The sequence below is a fragment of the Martes martes genome, assembly GCF_963455335.1.
Source record: "Martes martes genome assembly, chromosome: 6".
NCBI lineage: Eukaryota > Metazoa > Chordata > Mammalia > Carnivora > Mustelidae > Martes > Martes martes.
This window is the reverse complement of record NC_137893.1, coordinates 88,275,979-88,298,154: the sequence shown is the minus strand read 5'-3', so window position 1 is coordinate 88,298,154 and position 22,176 is coordinate 88,275,979. Positions and strand designations below refer to the sequence as shown.

At 53.9% G+C, this 22,176-nt stretch overlaps 1 protein-coding gene across 1 annotated transcript in view; it reads left to right on the top strand.

The window, feature by feature from the left end:
- Positions 1-702: 702 nt before the first annotated feature.
- The window catches only part of LOC308344703 (uncharacterized protein C6orf132), a 34,988-nt gene continuing 13,514 nt past the window's right edge, over positions 703-22,176 (top strand). The window contains exons 1-2 of the mRNA XM_080806449.1: positions 703-1,022; positions 11,863-11,969. Of these exons, the coding sequence (XP_080662575.1) occupies positions 878-1,022; positions 11,863-11,969 (252 nt within the window). The 5' untranslated portion in view covers positions 703-877. The remainder of the gene's footprint in view (positions 1,023-11,862; positions 11,970-22,176) is intronic.

Sequence of the window (22,176 nt, the reverse complement as noted above, 5' to 3'; positions counted from 1 at the left end):
CCCTTAAGGGGCCACAGCTCCTCTCCTGGGAGAGGCAACTGAACCCTAAGTGGGCTCAACCCACCCTGAGCTTTTAAACACTGTATTTACTTAACCCACCTTGAGTTTCTACAAATTATATTCACTTCACTTCACAGAAAAGGAAAGAGAATTTGTACAAAAAATGCCAAGATTCAGGCGTCCTGCATTCTCTTTGGAGCTGGGTCACTGTAGCTATTTTCCACCTCTGTCATCAGCTAGGGATACTCCTTCACTGCTTCCCTCCTTTATCTTTTCTTCTGCATGGGCACTTCCTTATATCCACTGAAGGCTCACGGCCCACATCTTGGAAGGCCCGCAACGTGCCCGCTTGGGCCAGCCATTGCCCCAGTGTGGGGCCCAAAGCGCGCCTACTGACCTGGTGGTGAACCTCCTCCGGAGTAGGGAGCTAGCCCGCCTCCTCTCTCGCCCTGGGAGAAGAGGGGTGGAGGAGGAGGAGGGCCAGGAGGGGACCCGGGGGAGGCCGGCGGCTCGTCTTCCAGGCTGGGCGTGGGCTGGGCGAGGTCCCCAGCCCACCGGGCCGTGCCAACAATGGCCTGTTGTCGGAGGAGGCGGGCAGGAATGCAGCCGGGGGAGTCGGGCGGCGGGGCGGCCCTGGCGGTGGCGGCGGGGCGGGGCCGGGGCTCGGCAGCAGCCTCTTACCTGTCCAGGTAGCTCGCATTTGCAGGCGAGCGGCGGCGCCCGCAGCACCTGTCGCGGGTGCGCGCGGGCGGGGAGCCGGGCGGGGGGCATGGCCTGTTAGGGGCCCCCGGGGAAGCCGGTGCGGACTTGGGTCCGGGGCAGGGCACGGCCGGGGGAGGGAAGGTCCTTCCCCCGGTGCCGCACGGCCGGCGGCAGCATGAAAAAGAACCAGACGGTGCAGGGCACCTTCAGCAAACTCTTTGGCAAGAAGCACGCCAACCCCCCCAGCACCTCCCTCTACGCCACCAACCCCCCCTGGATCTTCACCCAGGAGGCCCCGGAGGAGGGGAGCCGGGACTTCGGTAGGAGCGCGCGCGCGGGGTGGCTGCCTCCCGGCCACGGGGGAGGCGGCGGGGAGCGCGGGAGGCGCGGCTCGGCGCGGCCGGGAAGGAACACGCCGCGACCTGCGCCCCGGGTGCGGAGGCGCTGCCGGGAAGGGAAGGCGGCCCGGCTGGCTGTCCCGGGAGAGAGCCGAGGGGGCAGAGAGACTGGGAGGGAGGGAGGCCCCCGCCGCTCGCCGCTGACCCTGGCCGCTCATCCGAGGTGATTATTTTACCTCCTCCGGTGAAAAGTGCGTCTGAGTTACTGTCGTCAGAAAGTCTTACTGGGCTTTGTTCCCCCCAGCCGAGGCCCAGGGGGTGGCCCTTCAGCTCCTGGCCCGGGGAGGCAAAAAGAGGGGCTGCTTTCTTGGTGCTGACACGCTAGGCTCTGCACAGGGGCGGCCCAGGGAAAATCAACCGAATTCACTGCTGTGAGATGACCAGTGGGTGCAAAACACCAGAGTCCCTTCCTGCGGTCACAGGCTCTTGCCTGCTCGGCCTGGGGCCGGTGTTGTCTATGGGCTCAGGTCCCAGAGGCCAAGCTGGGACAGTGGCGGCCAGGGAAGTCCCTCCTGACAGGCAGCCGCCTGGGGAGCCTTGAGTCAGGGCGTCTGGACTCACCAAGCCAGCCCAGCCCTGGTGCTCCAGCTGTGGGTCATCTGGTCACCACTGCATCTTTTTTGCAGTTTATACCCTCAGTAACTGAGGGGAAACCAGTGCGATGGGGACAGGAATTCACTTCTTGTGTATGAGCTGAAGCTCTCGCTCACCTCCTTCATTGTCACCCTAATGTCTCCCCTGACCTTTATGGCCACTGTACCATGACCTACAAGAAGATGGTATAGACTCACCCTATACCCCCTATACCTGCTGTTGGTTTCAGTTCAGCACCCACGTTGTCAGAGTGGGGACACAAGGCACTTGGACAGGAGGGGGAGAAACAAGGTATCACAACTTCTGGCCCAAGGATCTCAGACCGGTGGATGAACAAAGCTAACCATAGGCTGTTTAGACCGTTCTGAGCATTTGCTCTAAAAAATGGAGGGCATAAGGGGTGGAGAAGAGAGATGACCTCTCCTTGGAACTAGGGTTTGAGCTGAGAGGGAAGGGCATCCAGCATTTTGCAGAGTAAACAGCAGGAGCAAAGCCTAGGAGGGGCAGAGCAATGTGGAGGCATAATTTAGGAACTTACTAACTGCCGAGTGTACTGACTCTGCAAGGCCTGAATAACTCTCCTCGCTTGTGTAGCAAACACTTACTGACCCCTTGCTAGGTGCAAGGTACCATTCTAAAGTCTGTACGTTGTTGACTGGGTGGACCCTTCTCATCTAGCAATCTCCATGTAGTCAGTGATGCAAATACTATAATTCCCATTTGTCAGATGGGGAGACTGAGGCACAGGGAGGTTAGGTAACATGCCCAAAGTCACACAGCTTTACATGGCCACACCAGGATTTTCTTAAGTATACAATTCAATGATTGTTAGACTTACTGACTTGTGCAACCATCACCACAATTCGGTTTGAGAACCCTTCAGTTACCGCAAGACTTCCTTCATGAGGCAGAGCTGATATTTGAACCCCAAAGCCAGGCCCCAGAGACCACATTCTTAGCCAGCTTGCTGAATTAACTTAGTGAGATTCAAAGGTGAATTTGACTTGAGGGACACCTGCGTGAGAACATGTTTCCCACCACCCCTCCCACAACACACACACACACACACACACACACACACTCTGCTTTCCTAAGGCGAGACCTCAGAAATGTCTTAGACCCTTCTCTGTATTTTTGGCTGCACTAATCAGGCTGCTGGTAGGGATCGGTCCCTCTGGTGAGCGAAGCAGAGGCATTGTTCCCTGTCACCTCCGGCCAGCTGCAGCCTTCACCAGCCTGGGCAAGGCTGAAGCCCAGGGGGCAGTTCCTCCCATTCCCAGGGCAGGGCTGGGCCTCTAGCTGACTCAGCCGACTCAGCCTGGTCGCGCCCTGCACATGGAGGGGTGGAAAACAACATGCACCCAGTGGGATGGTCTCCCAGTGTTTCCGGGGTGTTCCCCAGGGTGTCAGTGGGTGTAGCCCAGGGCCTCTTCCCTGCTGAACAGGACATGTGCTAGGAGTTGGGAGAGGAGGGACCAGTGTTGGAGATTCTGTGATGGGATGGAGTTACCAGACCTGCCTCTGTCTATAAAGTGAAGGCTAGCCACTCCCTGGGCCTTGGTTTTCTTCTGTGAAATGGAGATGGTATCTAGATGGTCTGGAGAATGGCTGCTTGAGGTTTGTACATGGCAGTGGTTTGAAGACTCTTTAAAGGAAAAGCCCTAAAAGTAAGAATTGGCAAATTATAGCCCTGGCTCAACTGGCCCCTGGCTTATTTTCACGAATAAAGTTTTATTAAAACAACCAGTCATGCCCATGATTTACATATTGTCTGTGGCTGCTTTCATGATGCAGTAGCATTGTTGCGTAGCCTCAGCAGAGACAGTATGGCTCACAAAGCCCAAGATATTTACTAGCTGGACCTTCACAGAAAAAATAGGATGACTACTATATGATTTATTATGTTCGGGTCATTTCCACTCTGTGCGCTTCCTGCCCTTGCCAGCTTCAGCATCTCTTCCTAACACTGCTGTAGACCAGAGGAAACTGAGGCCATCTTAAGGCCTCAAAGGGGCTGAGATGAGCATTCCATAGGATCCCTGAGTCTGCAGCATTCTCTGAGATGCTGCGGTATTCCGCTCTAGAGAACGGGGTGGGGGTGGTGTGGAGGAACGGAGGGGGGATATCAATCCAGAGGTGTGGATGGGAATTAAGGGGTAACTCGCCGCTCTGTGGCTATAGCATGTTAAAAATCTGTTTGCATAAGGGTAGGCTGGGTGCAGTGGGTAAAATGCAAACAGTCATGTGAAAGCGGTGACCGCTGTTTTTCTTTAAACAATTTCCTTGACATATATTCTAATAACTATTGGGAGAGCTTCACTTAATGCAGATGCAATCCGAATGAAGCCTCCTGCTCCCCACCCACCAGCCCACAGAGGGGTCTTAAAAGGCCACGCAATTGTTTTCGAAATGCTTGAGAAGGCAGAGATGTGGATCTTTGCAAATTCCGTGATCAGGGACGGCTGCTGCAGCCAGAAACAAGGCTGTCTGTCCTTCTGGACTCCTCCCTTACTTCTTGGATGAATTAGCCCACCTTCTTTATTCCCCACCACCGCACCCCACCCCAGCAATGGGTCATCCTCTCTTTCTTGCCTTGTTCCTGCAAATATAAATTGCTTTTGTCACAACCACATAGGACACTTATTACAGATGCAGATTCCTGGGGTCCCACTCAGAATCACTGGGCTAGGACTTCCTACAGGTCTAAATAAATGTGCAGGGACTGAAGCCAGGTCCTGGCCAGGGAACCCCAATGATCCCTAGGGTTGGCTGGTGGTTCTGGTGTCCCCGCTCCTGGGGGCCCCTGACCCTGTGTCTCAGGCCAGACTGAAAGGTAGGAAGCCGTGAACCCCTAGAACTGAGCGCCTAGTCCCTGCCTGGGCCAGGCTGGCCCCAGCCTCCCAAGAGCTGGCCTGGGCCTTGCAGGGGTGTGAAGGAGACTGCTGTTTCCTCCTGTCCCCTGGAGGTTCACTGCGGTTAGCTGGCAGGTCAGTGCACACATACACGCCCATTACCCAAGCTCCTTTTGTCCCTGTGGTTCAACTCCAGAAGGCCAGGCTCTCCCTTGACCACAGCAGACCAGCTCCGGGGTACCCCTTCTCTCCAGCAGACACAAGAGCAGCGGTAACAATAATATAATCATTATTATTATTATCAGTTATTTACTGACCCAGGCACCATGCTAAAAACTACAGATGTTAGGGGTGCCTGGGTGGCTCAGTCAGCTAAGGGTCTGCCTTCAGCTCAGGTCATGATCCCAGGGTTCTGGGATTGAGCCACGCATCCGGCTCCCTGCTTGTTGGGAAGCCTGTTTCCCCTCTCCCACTCCCCCTGCTTCTGCTCCCTCTCTCGCTGTGTCTCTCTCTGTCAAATAAATAAATACAATCTTAAAAACAACAACAACAACAACAAACAACTCCATATGTTAACAGAGTTAAAAGGCGCGGGTAGGTGAAAAGACTCAGTCATTTCGGCTCAGGGCAGCTCAAATGCTGCTGTGCATCCAGTTGCCTGGGGCCTTGTTAAGATCAGATTCTGACGCAGTCGGTTCAGAATGGGGGAGACTTCATTTCCAGCGAGTCCCCAGGTGAAGTCCTTGGGTGAGTCTGTACTCTGAGCAGTGTGTCCGAACTAGGAAGCAGAGGGCCAGGTCAGAGGAGGGGCCTTCTCCAGGCCCCGCCCCCAAGGCCCCTGCGCTCTGTCCCCACCAATTCCATCCCCCACCCCACCTCCCACCCCCTTCCAGACTCTACCTGTGGCTTCCTGCTCAGGCCCAGCCCAACCTGCTGCGTCCCCTTTGCCCTTGGACAAAGGCCTCTCTCTGGTGCCTGGGTCAGGCCTGCTGGGGCTTGCTGGGACAGACTGGCCTTTTCAGGTTTCTGTCATGTGGACCTGTTAATTAGCAAGGAAGGGCCTCATTAATGTCATTTGTGTGTTCCCTTTGTGGGGCCCACCTGTTGCTTCCCTGAAAGGCTGGGGCTCCTTAGTGACCAAGGACTGGATGCTCCATCTCCGTGGGGTGGAGGTGGGGGTTCGGTTTGGGGGTTCTGGCTTATTCTATGTCAAGGCAACAAACTCCCTCAGCTACAGCACCACCCCTCCAAAGCCCCTGGGATTAGACCCTGGGGCCAGGGCACTTGGGGCCATTTGAGGGCTCCCGGCAATTTGGGGCCACACACCATCACCCCAGCCCTCCTCTTGTCCTTGCCAGCTCCTTTCCCTCTGATTGTGGGAGGCTTCCTGCAACATAGGAGTAATGGTCCCCATTGGATAGGTGGGGAAATGAAGCCCGAGAAAGTGCCCCCAAATCCTCAGGCAACACACTGAGGAGCCACCGTGTGACCCCAGAGCTGATTCCTAGGTCCATTTATTTCCTCTAGGTGGCACCCCATTCTGAGTGTCTGGAAAAACAGGAGACAGAGGAAAGAGGCGCCAGACCCCTTCATTTATTTCCCTGCTGTTCTGGCTGTGGTCAGAGGGTCCTAGAGTCAGGTTGCCTGGGCTTGAATCCTGGCCCCTTTCATTCACCAGCTGTGGGCCCTCGGGCAGGGACCTAACCTCTCTGAGCCTCAGTTTCTTCATCTGCAAAATGGGCATAATGAGAGTGCCTCTCCCAAGGTTTGTGACTAAGAATGCACAGAGCACTTCAAATCGCACCAAGCTCGTAATACTTGCTTAATAGATGTTAGACGTTTGCATTTTTATTATTAATTTTCTCTCTAGTTCAGACCTGTCTAGGATTTGGGGAAAGAGCTAAAGGACGGTCCCAAGCCTCAGCCTCCAAGGAGATCTATGGCTGCTTTGTGGCTGGGCAAGGAGTTTCGACCCAGAACTCTGGGAGAAAAGAAATGCCAAAGACCCAGTGAGATGCTGCTCCTTTTGGCAAGAAGGGGAGGAAGGGAGGGCTGGGAGGGAGGCAGCAGCTGGGCCCAGCCCTCAGCTTCCCCAAAGCAGGCCACCCCACCCACCCCACTGCACTTACACACACATACACACACAGACACATACACCAAGAGAACCAGTTTGGGGAGAGGCAGCAAGCCATGTGCCATATGTAAGGCACACATCATTTGTGCCCAGAGCCCAGCATTACAAGTCAGGCACCCTGTTTGGGTCCTGGCACAGGGGCTGCTCTGTGACCTTGAGCCTGCCCCGCCCACACGGCGCCTCTGTCTTCCCATCTGCCAAGAGCAGCCCCAAATGTCCGCATTCAGAGTTCTCCCCGACATGAGAGCAAAGGGCCACCTGCCTCCCCATGGCTCACACCCAGGGGCACAGCTATTTACCCTTAATTTGCTGTGTTTCGAGCTCAGAGCCAAACCCTTGCCCCAGCAAGCTACAGGGGGGTGCAGAGGGAGCGGAATGATGAGGGCGGTGGCGATGATGATGGTTACTGAGCAGAAATTATCTGCTAGGTGCTGTGCTCACCTATTGTACACTGTGTCTCTCACTCAGCCTCACCCAGCCCGCCCCCCAAGTCGGGATCATCACCCACAGTTACAAAGATGAGGGCTAGCCTCCCAGAGACCTAGAAACATGCCCAAGGCCCCACAGTGAATAAGTGATGGAGCCGGGACTGGAACCAGGCTCTGCTGATTCCTAAACCCACAGCCCGGGCCCCTGCACCACCTGCCCCCCCCCCCAGCTGGGGAGCTGGGGCCTGAGGTCCGAGGGGATGTCTTCACACTGAAACACATGAGGCCACCAAGGTTATTTTTGAACCAGGTTTCTGGATATGAGATGGGATTTACGTGAACTCAGATCCTTGAGGAAGCGTAAATGAAAAGCTGCCTTTGTTTCCCGTCCATCTGTGAGAGAGAAATGTCACCAAATGCAAAGGGATCCTGGGCACAGGCCTGTCAGGAAGAGGATTTCATTTGCGGGGGAAGCTGGGATTGTTTTAAAGATTGGGTTTGGTTATGGGGAGGCAGCTCTGAATTTCCTCCTCCCTTATCACTGCGCTCGTTTGAGATGAGTTTGCCAGGCAGAGATGCTTGTTTGTGCCTTGATGGGGCTATGGTCCACCTGGGGCTCTGGCTCTGCTCAGACCCTGCTCCTGGCGCCTCCTAAGTCTACCTGGCTGCTGGAATGGCCCCAGGGTTTCCTGAAGATGCCCCCTTTCTCGGGAAGCTTCTAGGTCCCTGGTGGCTCTCTCCACTTCCCTGCCTTCTGAATCCTGCTGGGATGTTCCCGGTGTCCCTCTGGGCCATGTTGCAAGCTCAAGATCCCCAAGGACTCTTCTGGTGGGCAAGGTGCCAAGTAAAAAGACAGATGCAGAGGGAGTTTCCAGGTTTTGGGGTGGACAAGACAGTAGATTGGGATCTTTTCTTATTGAGCAGCCTCACCGTGTCCTCAGAGGGTGAGATGTCCAGCTTCCTCTTTGTCACTCCCTCCACCTCCTCACCTCCCTGTCCCTCGTCAAGATCTGGCCTGGCCCTCCTTTTCCTCTTCAGGTGAGGAGGGGGCTGCTTCTCAAGAAGCTCCATTCTAGCACCCCTGAGACTGTGACTGGAGCCCAGTTCATTTACTTCCATGGGAAAAGCCCCAAGTTGGACTCTATTGTCTCTGTTTAGTTTGGACCTTGGTCTTGAGGGTTAGAAAGCCCCAGCCCTGACCTTGAACCCGTGGAGGACCCAGCTCGTGGTGGTGGCCCCTCTTGCCTCACCTGATGGTGTGCCTCAGTCAGGAACAGAGCCCAGGCACGAGGGGCCCAGGGAAAGTCTGGCAGGTTCTAGCCACACGTTGTTTTTGTTTTGTTTTGTTTTGTTTTCCTTCAAATGACGTACATTTATTATCTGCAGTTCCGTCGGTCAGAAGTCTGACACCGAGCTCACGGGGCTAACATTAACGTGTCCGTGAGACTCTGCTCCTTCCCGGAGGCTGTAGAGGAGAGTCTGTTTTCTCAGTTTTTCCAGCTTCTAGAGGCCACCGCATTCCTTGGCTCGTGGCCCCTGCCATCTTGAGAGCCAGCCGTGGCCAGTGGACCGTTTCTCACCTCACACTGCTCCGACTCTGTCACCATACTCCCTGCCCTGACCCCAGCCATGCCTCTTAGTCCTGGGGAGCCAAACTGGATTGCCCGGAAGTGCCCTGGTGGGGAAGGAGCCACCAGAGCCTCAAGCACAGCCTCTCGCTGCTGCTTGCTTTCCCAGAGATGGACTGTATTTTTAGAAAGGGTTCCCTCGCTGAAAATGACCACAAACCAAGATGACAGTGCCTCCCAGTCAGGGCTGAGTCACGGGATCTATGAGGCAGTTAGAACTGTGGAATCTGTGAGGTGGTTAGAGCCCCTGCACCTACATGCAAGTCAGATTGGGCTCTGCACTGCCTGGGCAAGCTTCCTCTCCCACCCCTCCCCAGAGCTGCTCCAGGGCCACAGCCAAGACTCTCTGACCCCCAAATAGCTCCCCACCCCGCCCCTAACCCCCCACCCTGTAAACAGTGGGATTAGGATTCCCTACTCTGGACAGGTCATGGTTCAGAGATCAGCCCTGCAGCAGAAATCCTGGCTTTAGAGGCTCCGGGCAAGTTCTTAGACCTCTCTGTGCCCCCGTTTCTTCATCTGTAAAATGGGGATGATGACTGTCCCAATTGCGATGATGGTTGTCCCAATTTAAAATGGAACTGTTTAAAAAAATAAGTGAATGCATAATGTGCAAGACGCCCGGCCCATTAAAAGTGCTCGGTAAGGGGCGCCTGGGTGGCTCAGTGGGTTAAAGCCTCTGCCTTCGGCTTGGGTCATGATCCCAGGGTCCTGGGATGGAGCCCCGAATCGGGCTCTCTGCTCAGCGGGGAGCCTGCTTCCCTCCCCCCCCACCGCCTGCCTCTCTGTCTACTTGTGATCTCTGTCAAATAATAAATAAAATCTTAAAAAAAAAAAGTGCTCGGTAAGTTTTACCCATTACTATATTATTACTGCTGTCCCAGTGATCCCCTTGCCAGGGTGCTCCCTTCCAAAGCGCCTAGGCACACGGTAACACCAGCCATTGATGTTAGGACAATTTGGCTGTAGAAAGGAGGCCCCATAGATCCCAACACTAATGCAGAGATGAGATGATTAGAGAAAAGGTCAGCCTGGGAGCCGGCCTCTCTTGCTATCTCTGCATTAATCCCACCCACCCTGGTCCTAGTAAGGGCCCAGCAGCCATATCACGCAAGTTGGATTTAGACTTTGGTGTCCGCACACCACTATCTGGGGAATGTCCCAGGAGATCCTGGTGTCAACATGCAAACCCTTAGAAGCCAGAGAGAATCAGGTGGGCCTTAGCAAGAGCCGTTGTTGTCGGGATTTTCCTGTTATCTTCCACTTTTGTAATTTCTGATTGGGCCAGATCTGTACTCCTATGCTTCCCCGCCCCCCCGCCCCCCAACCTGCTCCCTGGCATCTTGATCTCCAGGCTCAGGTGTGGCGCCTGGTAGGGACTGGATAGCCATGTCTTCCTGGAGTGTGCTGGGCAGGGCCCTGCTGGGAACTGGAGTTACTGGGGACTGTGGCACACACAGAGAACTCATCCTTTTGGCCCCTTTTCAGAGGTGGAGCATCTTGAACATTCCAGTCACTCTCTGCCTGGAGGGGCAGCACGCAAAGGGCTCTGGGTCCAGCTGCTGTGATGTTCTCAAGAGCCTTTATGTCACAGTCAAAACCCTAGATTCTCACATCGAGAGGGGGTGTGGCTGTAGGTGTGGGAATTTGAGGTGAATGTATTCTGATCTCAGGACTTCCCTAACAAGCCCAGTCTCTCTTGAGTAAATCTTCTGGCTTTCTTGCAGTTTGCTCCTGGAGTCACGTCCAACGGGAAGAGTAATCATGATTTATTCAATGTTCCAGCTACAGGATTCTGGTTCCTTGGGATTTTGACTTTTCTTCTCTTTCCCCTTTGGCTATAGAGGAACCAAAAGTCCCTCGTGCCCTGTTAAGGGGGTGAAAGCCCTCCCTGCTTATGACCAACCCAGTAGGAAGTCCACAGTGACCCCTGCTTCTAGGAGGTGACAGTGTGAACCTGGGACAGACTATGAAATCCTTATCAATGAGCATTAGGGGTCATGAGGAAGATTGGTTGAGGAAGTGTGAATGGCTTCTCACAGCCTCCCCACTATTGCAGAAACAGCCCAAGGGTGCCTGGATGGCTCAGTCAGTTAAACGTATGCCTTTAGCTTCGGCCATGACTCCAGGGTCCTGGGATCAAGCCCCACAGCGGGCTCCCTGCTCAGGGGGAGGCCTCCTTCTCCCTCTCCCTCTGCCTCTCCTCCTGCTTGTGCTCTCTATCTCCAATAAATAAATAAAATCTTGAAAGTAAGTAAGTAAGTAAGAAAGAAAGAAAGAAAGAAAGAAAGCCAGCCCAGAATACAGACCCAGTAACTAGAGGAAGAGAAGGGTCTTTGTATCATCCCCCTACAGGGGAAGTGACCACATTTGCTGAGCTCTTACTATGTGTGGGCCACACTAACTCCTCACAACAGTTCTATAAGGTCGGCACTAACATCACTCCCATTGTACAGATAGGAAAATTGAGGCCCAGAGAGGTTACATGACACTGCCAGTAAGTAGCCAAGCTGGCATTTGTGCTAGATCACATGGACCCTACTGTCCCACTCTTTCTGCTCTGCCCTCAAGGGTACAATGAAGGGGAGCCATGCTCACAAACATTGATGGTTTCCGGGACTAAGGAAATCTTGAGTTAGAAGAGTCCTGAAGGTGGGGGCTGGGCCACTGGGGGCAGCAGGTGACCTCATCTTCTCTGCTTGTTCCAGATTAGAAATTTAAACACTTGAGAGAAAAGCCACCTTGCGTTCCTCCCTCGCTCAGAGATAAGCTTTAACTGGGGCATTGGTCACAATCTCAGGGCCCCTAAAGGAGGGACGACTTGTCGAAGTGTAGACTCAGGAGCTATACGGGAATCAGGAGGAACATGCTGCTGGGGCAAGCTGGGAACGCTGCAGGAGGCCCCAGGAAACAGCCCCCTGGCGTCGCTCCCAACCCCACTGCAGTGGGCCCCCTGAGCACCCACCCCGTTGACAGGATCTTATTGTGTAAGAGGCGAGGAGCTGAGTCAGATGGACCAACCACAGGGCCTGGCTCTCCTCCCTCGGAACTGCGGGGTGGATTAACTCAGTCGTCCCACATGCCTTTGATCTCCAGCTCATGGTCTCCTGCACTTGTCTCCCCCAGGTGCTATCTATTATGGAGACAATCGGTTTGACTCTGTGAGTGAGTCAGGAACAGCCACACTGAAAGCTCGGCCAAGAGTCCGGCCCCTCCTGACCTTCCTTCCGCTGGTAAGTATGGTTCTGGACTGGGGTCTGGGGGTCGGCTCTGGTTGGGCCACCTCGGCTGCCATAAAGGAGGCAGCCCCTGCTGCCCTAGCCCTCGTGGACATCTCACCTTCTGCTCATTCCCTTCTTTCCTGATGCCAACCCAGGGTGGCTTCTGGGAGGAGGCATGGCTGAGACTCATGGCAGGAAGGCTGAGGTTAAGGGTGTCAGCTCCTCCGAGTTGAAACTAGAGGAGAGGTTATGGGGATCTTGTGTGCAGAGGCAACGCAGTGATGGGTCCCTCTAGCGAAGCAGGATTCTTCTCCCTGTTCTGCAAGCACTGACCACTGCCTGCTCTGTGCCAGGCCTTGCACTGGGCACGGGTACACAGAGAGGACAGAGCCCACACTGCTGCTCTCAGGGAAGGACAAGAGTGAGTAAACAGACTGTTGGAACATAACTCAGAGCACCGGCAGCCAATCTGGCCACAGAGGTGGTCAGGAGGGCTTCCTGGAAGAGGGTAACAACTGAGCTGTCTCAAAGGACAAATAGCCGTGACCCCTGGGAGAAGTGCATTTGGGACAGGATTGTTCGTGGGTCTGAAACTGCAGGAAACCAAAAACTCCCTTCTGGAGCCGTGGTTGGGCTTTAGTTTTTTGGCAAGGGGACACAGACTCAACATCACTGCTCTCTGATAGGTTCTATTGACTGTGAGACGTGTTCCAGGGTTTTCTGGGACAGTGTGGACCTGTGCTGTCCGACAGAAATACAATGCAAGCCTCATATGTCATTTAAAATTTTCTAGTAGCCACATTGAAAGCACATAGAAATAGGCAAGATTCATTTTAATAATATATGTTACTTAATTCAATATATTCGAAAGATTATCATTTCAATATTAAATTGATGTTAAAAAAATACTGCTGAGCTGTTTGACATTCAGATGAGAAATTCAGATTAGAAATTCCAGAAAGGGAATTTTTCATGCTAAGTCTTTGACATCTGATGTACTGTACTTACATATACATCCCTGATGAGTGACATTCACCGTGGCCAGTGGCTCCGGGACTGCTTTGCCGAGGTCTAGAGTCTAGATTCTAGGTTCAGGCTTGTCTGTCTGGTTCCTGGCTGGGACAATATTATGACTGGCATCCTTGAGGATTTGTGCCCTCTGGTCGCTAGCGCTGTCTGGCACAACCCCCTCCTTCTCCGTCACCTGATTTTTTTTTTTTTTTTTTTTTTTTTTTGGTTTGTCCAACCTCACCAAGATCCTGAGATTCTAGATGGGAGACACGGAGTCTTCTATTCTGGCTGCATTCCCCGAGGCCCGGAGGTGGAGGGCTGAGTGCACAGACCTCTGGGAATGCAAGTTCACCCTGTTTTCTGCTTATAAAAGCAACTCATGGTGGCTCAGTCAGTTAAGCGTCCGACTCTAGATTTTAGCTCAGGTCATGATCTCAGAGTCCTGAGATGGAGCCCCACATCTGACTCTGTGCTGGGTATGAAGCCTGCTTAAGGTTTTCTCTCTTTCCCCCTCCCGCTGCCCCTCCCCTCCCCCCTTACACTCTCTCTCTCTCTCTCAAAAAATACATACATACATACATACATACAATAAATACAATAAAAAAAAATAAAAGTAACTTGTGGAAATTATAGGCAAATATAGGAAGTACAACACCACCAACAAAAAGGTAAGAAGCAAATGAGCCAGCCTCTAACTTTATTTCCAGAGATGTATAAAAGTGTTACAGGGGTCATTGCGGCCGTAAATGCAGATGAAATAATTTCAGGATCTTCTATTGCTGAAGGTGAATTAGATTCTCTCCCTTCAGGCACCCCCAAGACACACACTCAGAATTACAGTGGTGTGGGCCCAGGGCTGACCTACGCGCACCTCTTCTGGTCGTTCAGATAGGGCCCTTGCCCCTGGAGTGGCTCCAGCCGCTGTAGGATTAGTTCCTGCCATGCAGCCGAGTTTGCTCGGATTGGCTGAAATGGAAATGCTCTGCCCCACCCACCCCCTTGGGTCCCTGCGGTAATTAGGGCCTGTCCCAGCTTTCCTGCCTTACCCCTTCTGGTTGGGGCCCTTCCCCAGAGCACAGGCAGACTAGGCAGAAGGTGGGTGGGTGTGGTGGAGACACTGGAATGGGCTTGGCTGGCAGATCAGGCCTGCAGATCCAAGACTGCCTTCGGAGGGGCCAGTCCTCCAGGCCAGGCTCCAAGCCAGTCAGGAGATGGGGCCCTCTCCCCAGCCAGTCCCCCTTGCGGCTTGCAGGGTCCCATCCAGTGGCATGGCCCTGCGATCGTGGCACACACAGACGGAGCGCTCACTCTGTGTCGGGCACCATTCCAGGTGTCTCCGGTGTGTTAACAGAGTCCACAGAGCCGCCCTGTCAGGAGAGGAATTGGAGCACAGAATGGGAGAGTAACTTGCTTAAGGTCACACAGCTCCTAAGTGGTCGAGCTGGGATTTGGAGCCCCACAGCCAGGCTCCAGGGTCCAAGTTCTATTCAGGCCCTCCTATGCTCCCTTCCATGCACAATCTAGAAGCTTTTCTCTTCTCTTCCAGCACCAGCCTGCAGAACCACCTGCATCTCTCTCATCTGCCTCTCTGAAGCCCTCTGTCCAACAGCGGAGGCCCGGGTCTCTTGCCTCTTTGGGGTCATAGACCCATTTGAGACCCCGATGAGGCTATAAGCCACATCTATGCAGTTTTGCTTACAATTTCAGCAGAGGCCCCTCTCAGGCCCCCAGAAGCCCACCTATGATGGGCCTTTAGATCAGGAACCCTCGGCCTGACGGTTCCTAGCCTGGGGACAGCCCTGTGCTCCTGATTCGGGTCACAAGATACACAGCCACCTCAGTATCCTTCGTCACCTGGGTTGAGGGGAATCTGACTCCTCTCCCTTAGGCTCTGGGCCAGGTCCTTACTTTCTTCCATCTGGGGCAGGAGGCTGGGAGAATGAGAAGCAGGAGGACAGAAGCTCCCTGTGGGTGTGGGTTCACACGTAGATACACACTCGGGCACAGCCCGCCCCCACAGCCTGCCAAGTTAGAGTGGGTGGGGAGCTGGGCCTGTGCCCAAGCCCTGGCTGACATTGTCCTGGGCGGGCGGGTCTCACTCTTCCCTGTCCTCCCTTCCCATACCATACACAGCCACCTCCTAGGCCAGGCTTCGCTGGGGCAGGAGCAGTGCTGGGCAGCAGCGCCCCAAGAAACCAGGTGACAGGCCCAGCGAGGCCCATGTTCTTCCTCGAGCTTCGCAGGCACCCTCACTGTCAGCCCTTCACCCCAGCCTGCAAAGGGCTGGGCGCAAGGCGGGGAGGGCGACAGGAGGCAGCGCAAGGCAAGGGCAGATGCTTCTGACCACTTCCTGGAGCCTCCTCACTAGAGCTGAGGTAGAAGGACAGAGAACTAAGAGATACTTTCTCAGGCAGCTGGCAGCCAAAGGCCAGGGCTGAAAAGAACCTCTGGATGGAAAGAACTGGGATGGGTCCCAACTGGTCCTCGGGGAGCTGGCACCAGTCTGGGCTCTGCAGGGCAGCCCTTCCTCCCCCCGGGCCCCTGGGTCCCCACCCAATTCAGGGGGGTTACACCAGATGGTCCTTTTGGGTCTCCCAAGCTGTGACTGTCTGTGTTATATAAGTCCTAATGGAGAGGCAGGAAGCCCCTACAAGAAGCCAGGCCCCTCACAACATCCGGATCACTCACTGCTTGAGCTGTCTTTCCACAGATGCCACAGGTTGCCTTCCAGCCCCCCTACTTCCTGCTCCGAGAGCTCAGAGGAACTGGATCGGAATCACCAAACTTCTGAACTGGGGAGGACCTTGGCACTCATTAGGATGAGAAAACCCAGGCCTAGGGAGGGAAGGGTCCAGGTTAGCCAGCTCAACAGAGGTAGAGACGGGACCAGAGCCCGGGTTTCCTCCCAGTCCAGTCCGGTCCACACCACTCAGTGGAGGAAGTGGAGGCTGAGTGGAGGAAGGATCCTTTCTCCCCACTTACTGCTGCTACCCCTGAGAAGAGGCCGGGCCCAAGGCTCAAGCCAGAGCTTGCCCAAGCTTTCCAGAGCTGAGCTGATCAAACAGCCAGTAGTGGGAAGCTTGTCCTTCTCTCTGGGGCTCCCTCTTGCCCTCCCCTGCTCTGAATCAAACCATACCCAGGGTGACGCATGTGAGGAATTAACAGTTAAATGCCAATGTGGCAAATATAGGGAAACTGGACGGACAGGTCCCTAGGGGTGCCCCAGGCGGTGAGAGCTCCCTGGGTCACCCCACCCTGTGAGTCAGGCAATCCTGGCTCTGCCTGGGGAGGCGGCAGGCTGGGCTGGGGGCAGGAAGCTCCATGGGCTCTGGTTCCCTCCCCCTATTCCTCTGCTCCTGGAAGCTCAAAGTCAGCTGGATTTCTGCCTTCCGCTCGAACCCCTCTCAGCTCATCTCTGAATTCAAACTCCACGCTCCCTTTGGGGTTGGGGTTTGAGCTTCTTAGGGTGAACCAAGCAGGACAGTCATTTTTGGTTTTTGACTGATTCGTGTGGCTGACATTAGCTGGAAGGGCTGCGGGGTGAGGGAGCACTGTGTGTTCGTATGGGGTGGGTGTCAGAGACCCGAAACAAGACGGAGTCCGCATGGAAGCCTGCTGCCTGCTCTACGCACCTGGCTCCTTCCCTCACCATGAGGGCCTCACCCTGAAGGTCTACACCCTCATCCTACCCACAAGTATCACCCCCTTGACCACACTATGGGCTCAGGGATATGCGTACCCCCAGCGTGGGCTGCACTCAGGAGGACTAACTGCAGAAGAAGCTCTAGAAATGGGCTCAGGACCATTGAAGCAGGGGATTCTAGGGGCCTTGGTGCCTGGAGCAAGGTTAAGAAGGGGGTGGTATGGGTTCTAAGGGCATGTCCCCTTGATCCCATAGACTCTTCACCCCGTAGGGAACCAGAGCAGAGCCCTCATGACACAGAGGCAGAGGCGGGGCCCTGCGTTCAAGAGCAGTCTGAGATAGCAGGTGGGTTCGGAGGAACATGGCCTCATTAGTGGAGACTCTGCTCTGACCCCCGAGAGTGTTTGAACTGTGACAAAGGGTAGAGGAAGAAATCAAGGTCTTTGATAAAATGCTCACTGGCTCCCCACTTTAGAGAAGCTGCTCTGTGGAAAACACACAGTTTCCTTTCTTAACCTTCTACCTCCTGCTCCTGGCCAGCACCCCCTCCCCTCACACTGCTCTTCAAACCCGAGCAACACCTAGTTGGGCTTCACCCAGCTGGGGACTTTGGAAGGGTTTCCTTGTGGCTTTCACTCTAGGGTTCCATCCGCTGCTCCCCCAGCCTACAGTGATTTCCCCCAATCATAGCCAATTCTAAATCTGCTTAAGGGTCATTTCCTTTACCCCCTGCAGCTCTGCGCCCAACCTGAGGTGCCCCAGCCAAGCTCCAGGAGCAATCCGGTGAGGAGGCTTGCATTCCACAATGTGCGGCTAAGACTCAGAGTTGGCCCACACCCAAGGTCAACCGTGTGTTGCTGTTGGCCCAACCCCTGGTGACCCACCCTTGGGGTTTGGCTGGACTTTGAGGAATCCCAGGCATGAGGATGTCCCAGGCATGTGTGTCCCAGGCATGAGAAGGCCAGGAGGGTAGGGCTGGAGCCATCATTGGAGTGAGTCCTGTCCCCCTGAGCCCATGGTGGGACTCTGACCCCCTAAAATTCTAAGAGGAACATAACCTCCCCTCAAATAGTGAGTGTTTTCCACCTTTCCTCTTTCTCCTCAACTCTGAAATGTTTGTAGTCAAAGGGCAGGGATTTTCAGTGACCTGACCCTGACCATAGGGAAGCGTCTATCTCTTCAGCTTCAACCAGAGACAACAAGCTAGAGGCTGTGCCATGGAGCAGAGTCTCCAAGTTCTTGGAGACATGGAGACATTGCTAACCACTGCACTGCGTTAGGACCTGAGGCGGGGCGGGGGTGAATGACCTTTCTCAAGTGCTAACTCTGCAGGATCTCTTTAGGTATGTGGTGGCCTCTGGTGTCCTAACAAGCCTAAGGCCAGTGAGATCATCCCCATTTTACAAATGAGAAAACTGAGACTCAGAAGGCAAGAGAGGAGCACACTTGGGCACTGACCTTGTGTCATATATTGTCTTTGATTCCTTTGAGACGATGGAGTTAAATTAAGACTGCCAGTCTGGTTTGACTCCAAAGTTCATGTTATATGAACTTTCTTTCTTTCTTTCTTTCTTTCTTTCTTTCTTTCTTTCTTTCTTTCTTTCTTTCTTTCTTTTTTAAGTAGACCCAACGCGGGGCTTAAACTCATGACCCTGAGATTGAGAGTCACAGGCTCTACCAACTGAGCCAGCCAGGTGCCCCAAGTTCATATTTTAAAAAATAATAATAACCATTGTGTTGGTTTTTTTTTTCAATTATGAAGAACACAGACGTTCATTGTTAAGAACTGAGAACTAGAGACACATATAAGGAAGAAAATAAATATAAATATTCTTGGAATTGCCTCCACCCCCATCCTCCTCAACAATTAATCGTTGCTGAGTAACTTTCCAATATATCAGGCTGTGATGGTTTGTAAAACGCTGCTTGACTGAGCTGGGGAGCTGGCTTGCACCCTGTGTGAAAAGGGTGAGTGAGGTGTGATCAAAGATCTTAGCCACTAGGCGTTGTCCCGGTGTTGGGGCAGGGAGGGTCTAAGCCCCAGTTTCAGGTGGAGGGCCCCACCCGGCAGGGCAGGGGCTGGACTCTGCCCCAGGCGTCCTAGCAGGCAGGGCTCTGAGGCCGCGGAGCAGGGAGGGGCGTGGCCTGGTCGAGGGGCGTGGCCGGTCCGGGGGCGTGGCCTGGAGTGGAGCAGGTGCTCAGTGGCTCCTTTGCTTGTTCTCGGTTGGTTTCTCCGCGCACGGGTCGGTGTGGCCCTCTGTGGACGTGGGCTGCCATCCTCAAAGAGCCTCACAATCCTCCCCCCTGAGTCTGAGGCGCATGCGGGTTCCTGTCGGCAGCGCCGCGAGGCCCGGGGCTCTGTCATTTTCTCAGCGCGATGACGGGTGGCACACGCCCAGCTCTTCACTGACTGGGCTGTCAGAGTCCCTTGACTGAGGCCAGCCGTGACCTCAAGCCCAGCCCCGCCCTCTTGGCCTCATCCTGTGGCTCCTGGGAAAGCAGCTTCAGGAACTCCTCCTTTATCCCACTTGTCTCTTCCCGTCCCCGGAGACAGAGAACGATCTGGAGACCACAGCCGACGTCTGTCCTCACTCCCTGTCATGGAGGCTTGGCCCGGAGCACCCAGGCCACCGCAGAAGGCACAGGGGGCACGGAGTCACTGGCAGGACATCTTACGGGCCTGGACTCATAGAGCACCTTGGCTGATGTGATCCTTACTTAGCAAGTGGTTACAGAAGAGGCAGAGAGGCCCAGAGAGACAAGTGACTTGGCTCCAGCGTGGTTGGTGATAGGGCTGGCTCCAAAACACAGACAGGCTTCCCACTGCTCCTGTTCCTGTATTCTCTCTTCCCCTCATTCACTTAACAAACTTGCTGCCTTGTCCATTCTGTGCCAAGCGTGACCGAATGAGTAGCCCCCTGTCACCTGACCCACAAGGAGGCTGGACTGGGGTAGCAGAGACTACACTGACCTACGACCGGTTCTGTCTGTGCTCGAGGAAAAACATGAGGGCAGGCCCTGAAGTTGCAGTTTTGACCCTGCCACTTACTATCTGTGTGACCTTGAGCAATGTTCCTCGCCTCTCTGTGCCTCAGAGTCCTCTTCTAGAAAATACAAATAACCTGCCTCTCAGGGTTACTTGAGGACTTACTAGGTTGCTCCATGTCAAGTACTCACGATGGTGCCTATAGCACATAGTAGGCGCCTAATAAGTGGGAGCTGTGGTAATAATGCACACAGGGTGAAGACACACAGGGAAGAGACATTAACTCTGGCTGGAGTTGCCAAGGAAGGCTTTGTGGACCAGGGGCATTTATTCTGGGGTTTAAAGGATAAGTAGGAGTTTTCCAGGCAAAGAAGAGCATCCCAGGCAGAACCAGAGCAAGAGCAAGGCTGTGGAGACCCTAGAGGACCCGGGAATGAATCCCAAGCAGCTGCAGTGGTTCTCAAGAGGTGGAGGAGGGAAGTGTGGCCGAATCGCCTGGGGGCCTTTTTAACCTAGTCACCCACCCACAGACCCTCCAAATAGCCTCTTCGAAGATGGTGTCTCTGGCTTATTGAGGATCCCTGCTGCAAGGACCCCACTTGCTCATGAGTGAGTCAGGTCCCCATGGACACTGGAGTGGGAAAAAGATGGGAACTAGTTGGAGCCCAGGGTTTGTGGAGAGGGTGGTGAGAAGATGGCAGGAACTACAGAGGGGACAGCTTATGAAAGTTCTCGAATGCCATGTGAAAGTGCTTTAGTTTCATCTTCTGGACCAGTGGAAGGTTTCTGAGCAGGGAAGTGACCTGCTTTGAGATGCATTTCAGAAACAACATCCTGGCATCTGGTTTAAAGAACAGAGTGAAGGGGCGCCTGGGTGGCTCATTGGCCTTTCTTTCAGCTCAGGTCATGATCTCAGGGTCCTGGGATCAAGCCCCGAATCAGGCTCTCTGCTCAGCAGGGAGCCTGCTTCCCCCACCTCCCTCTCTCTCTGTCTGCCTCTCTGCCTGCTTGTGATCTGTGTCTGTCAAATAAATAAATAAGAACAGAGTGAGGCAGGGGCCAGGGAATTATCTGGAGACAATGACGGTAGTCTGTCTGTCTAGTCTGGGTAAGAGACAGTGAGGACTGAAGAAGGGATGAGCTGGGGGGATGGAGAGAAGAGAGGGATCTAGGAAGTGCCTGGCAGAATCGGGTGACAAGCTGGGTGTGCGGATGATGACCAGGTGCCTGGAAAGACAGGGATCTATAACTAGTTGTGTGTCCTTGGGCAAGTCCCTTAACCTCTCTCGGTGCCTCAGTGTCCTTCCTTTTCTGTAAAAGGCAGGTAGCAGTAACAGCACCAATAACATCAGGTTGTTGTGGAAAGTAAATGAGTTAAGAGATAGAAAACACAGAAAGAAAACCTGATACGGTGTAAGTGCTAGGACATCAGCAACTGGCATTATCACTGCGGAGACTGGGAGTACTGGAGACGGTGGGAGAAAGATGGTGTGAGGTGCTGACCGCCAGCGGATGGAGAAGCTCTGAGGCTCTCTTAGCACCTTCTCTTTCCACGGTCTTCTCTTTTACTTTAAATTTGTTTTAATTTTAAGATACACATACCGTGAGAGTAACCATTGCAATCATTTTAAGACGTGTAATTCAGTGGCATTAAGTAACTTTTTCTTTCAACCAGTCCCTGTGTGCAGAGAAGTTACAGGAATAGCCCAGAGAACTCTCTAGAGCCTTTGCCCACATTCAGCACGTTTGCTTTATTTGCTCCCTCCACCCTTGATATATACACATTGTTTCTTCCTGAACCATTGAGCCCTTGTGTCCCTCTACTCCTAAATACTTCACTGTGTGTAACCTAAGGACAGAGACATTTTCTGCACAATTACCAAAGTCAGGAATTTAATATTGATATGATACTTTTTATCTAATGGACATTTATGTTGTTGTTGCCAATTGCCCCCCTAATGTTCTTCATGGAGCACATCCCAGGGTCCAATTCAGGATCACACATTGCAGTTAGGGCTCATGTGTAGGCTTTACCTCCATTTTTAGAGGCTCAAGGAGGCAGGTCAGGGAATTCAGCACTCCTGGAGATGGATGCTGTCTACACCGGTGCATTTGCCTACTAAAACACAGCCCCATCCCAGCCAGCTCCCTGGGTCTCCCTGACGAGTAAAGGGAACTCACCTTCTGGGTCTGTTTTTCTAGGACTAAGGTGAAAATGAGTTTGCAGTTGCCTTGGCTGGACACGCAGCCATGGAAGGGACAGCTGAGTGAGCACTCTGGGACCGTGTGGGCATGAGCGGGAAAGGGCAGAGGCATCGGGGTCTTGGGGATGCAAGGTCAGTTCACTTCCATACTGGGAGCTCCTGAACGGATGAGGCTAGACTTTGGGACATGCCCCGAGGGTGGCGAACAGTGGAGAGCCCCAGCTTCTCAAGCAGTACAGCGAGGTGGCGGGCGTGTCCTGGGACTCCCCCTGCCCATGTCTCTGGGGGAGAACCTGAGAAGCCTGAACTCGGTCTGCACTGTTGCTCCAAGACCGCTCATGAGACAGACTTCCATCCTGTGGTCTGCAGAGTCTA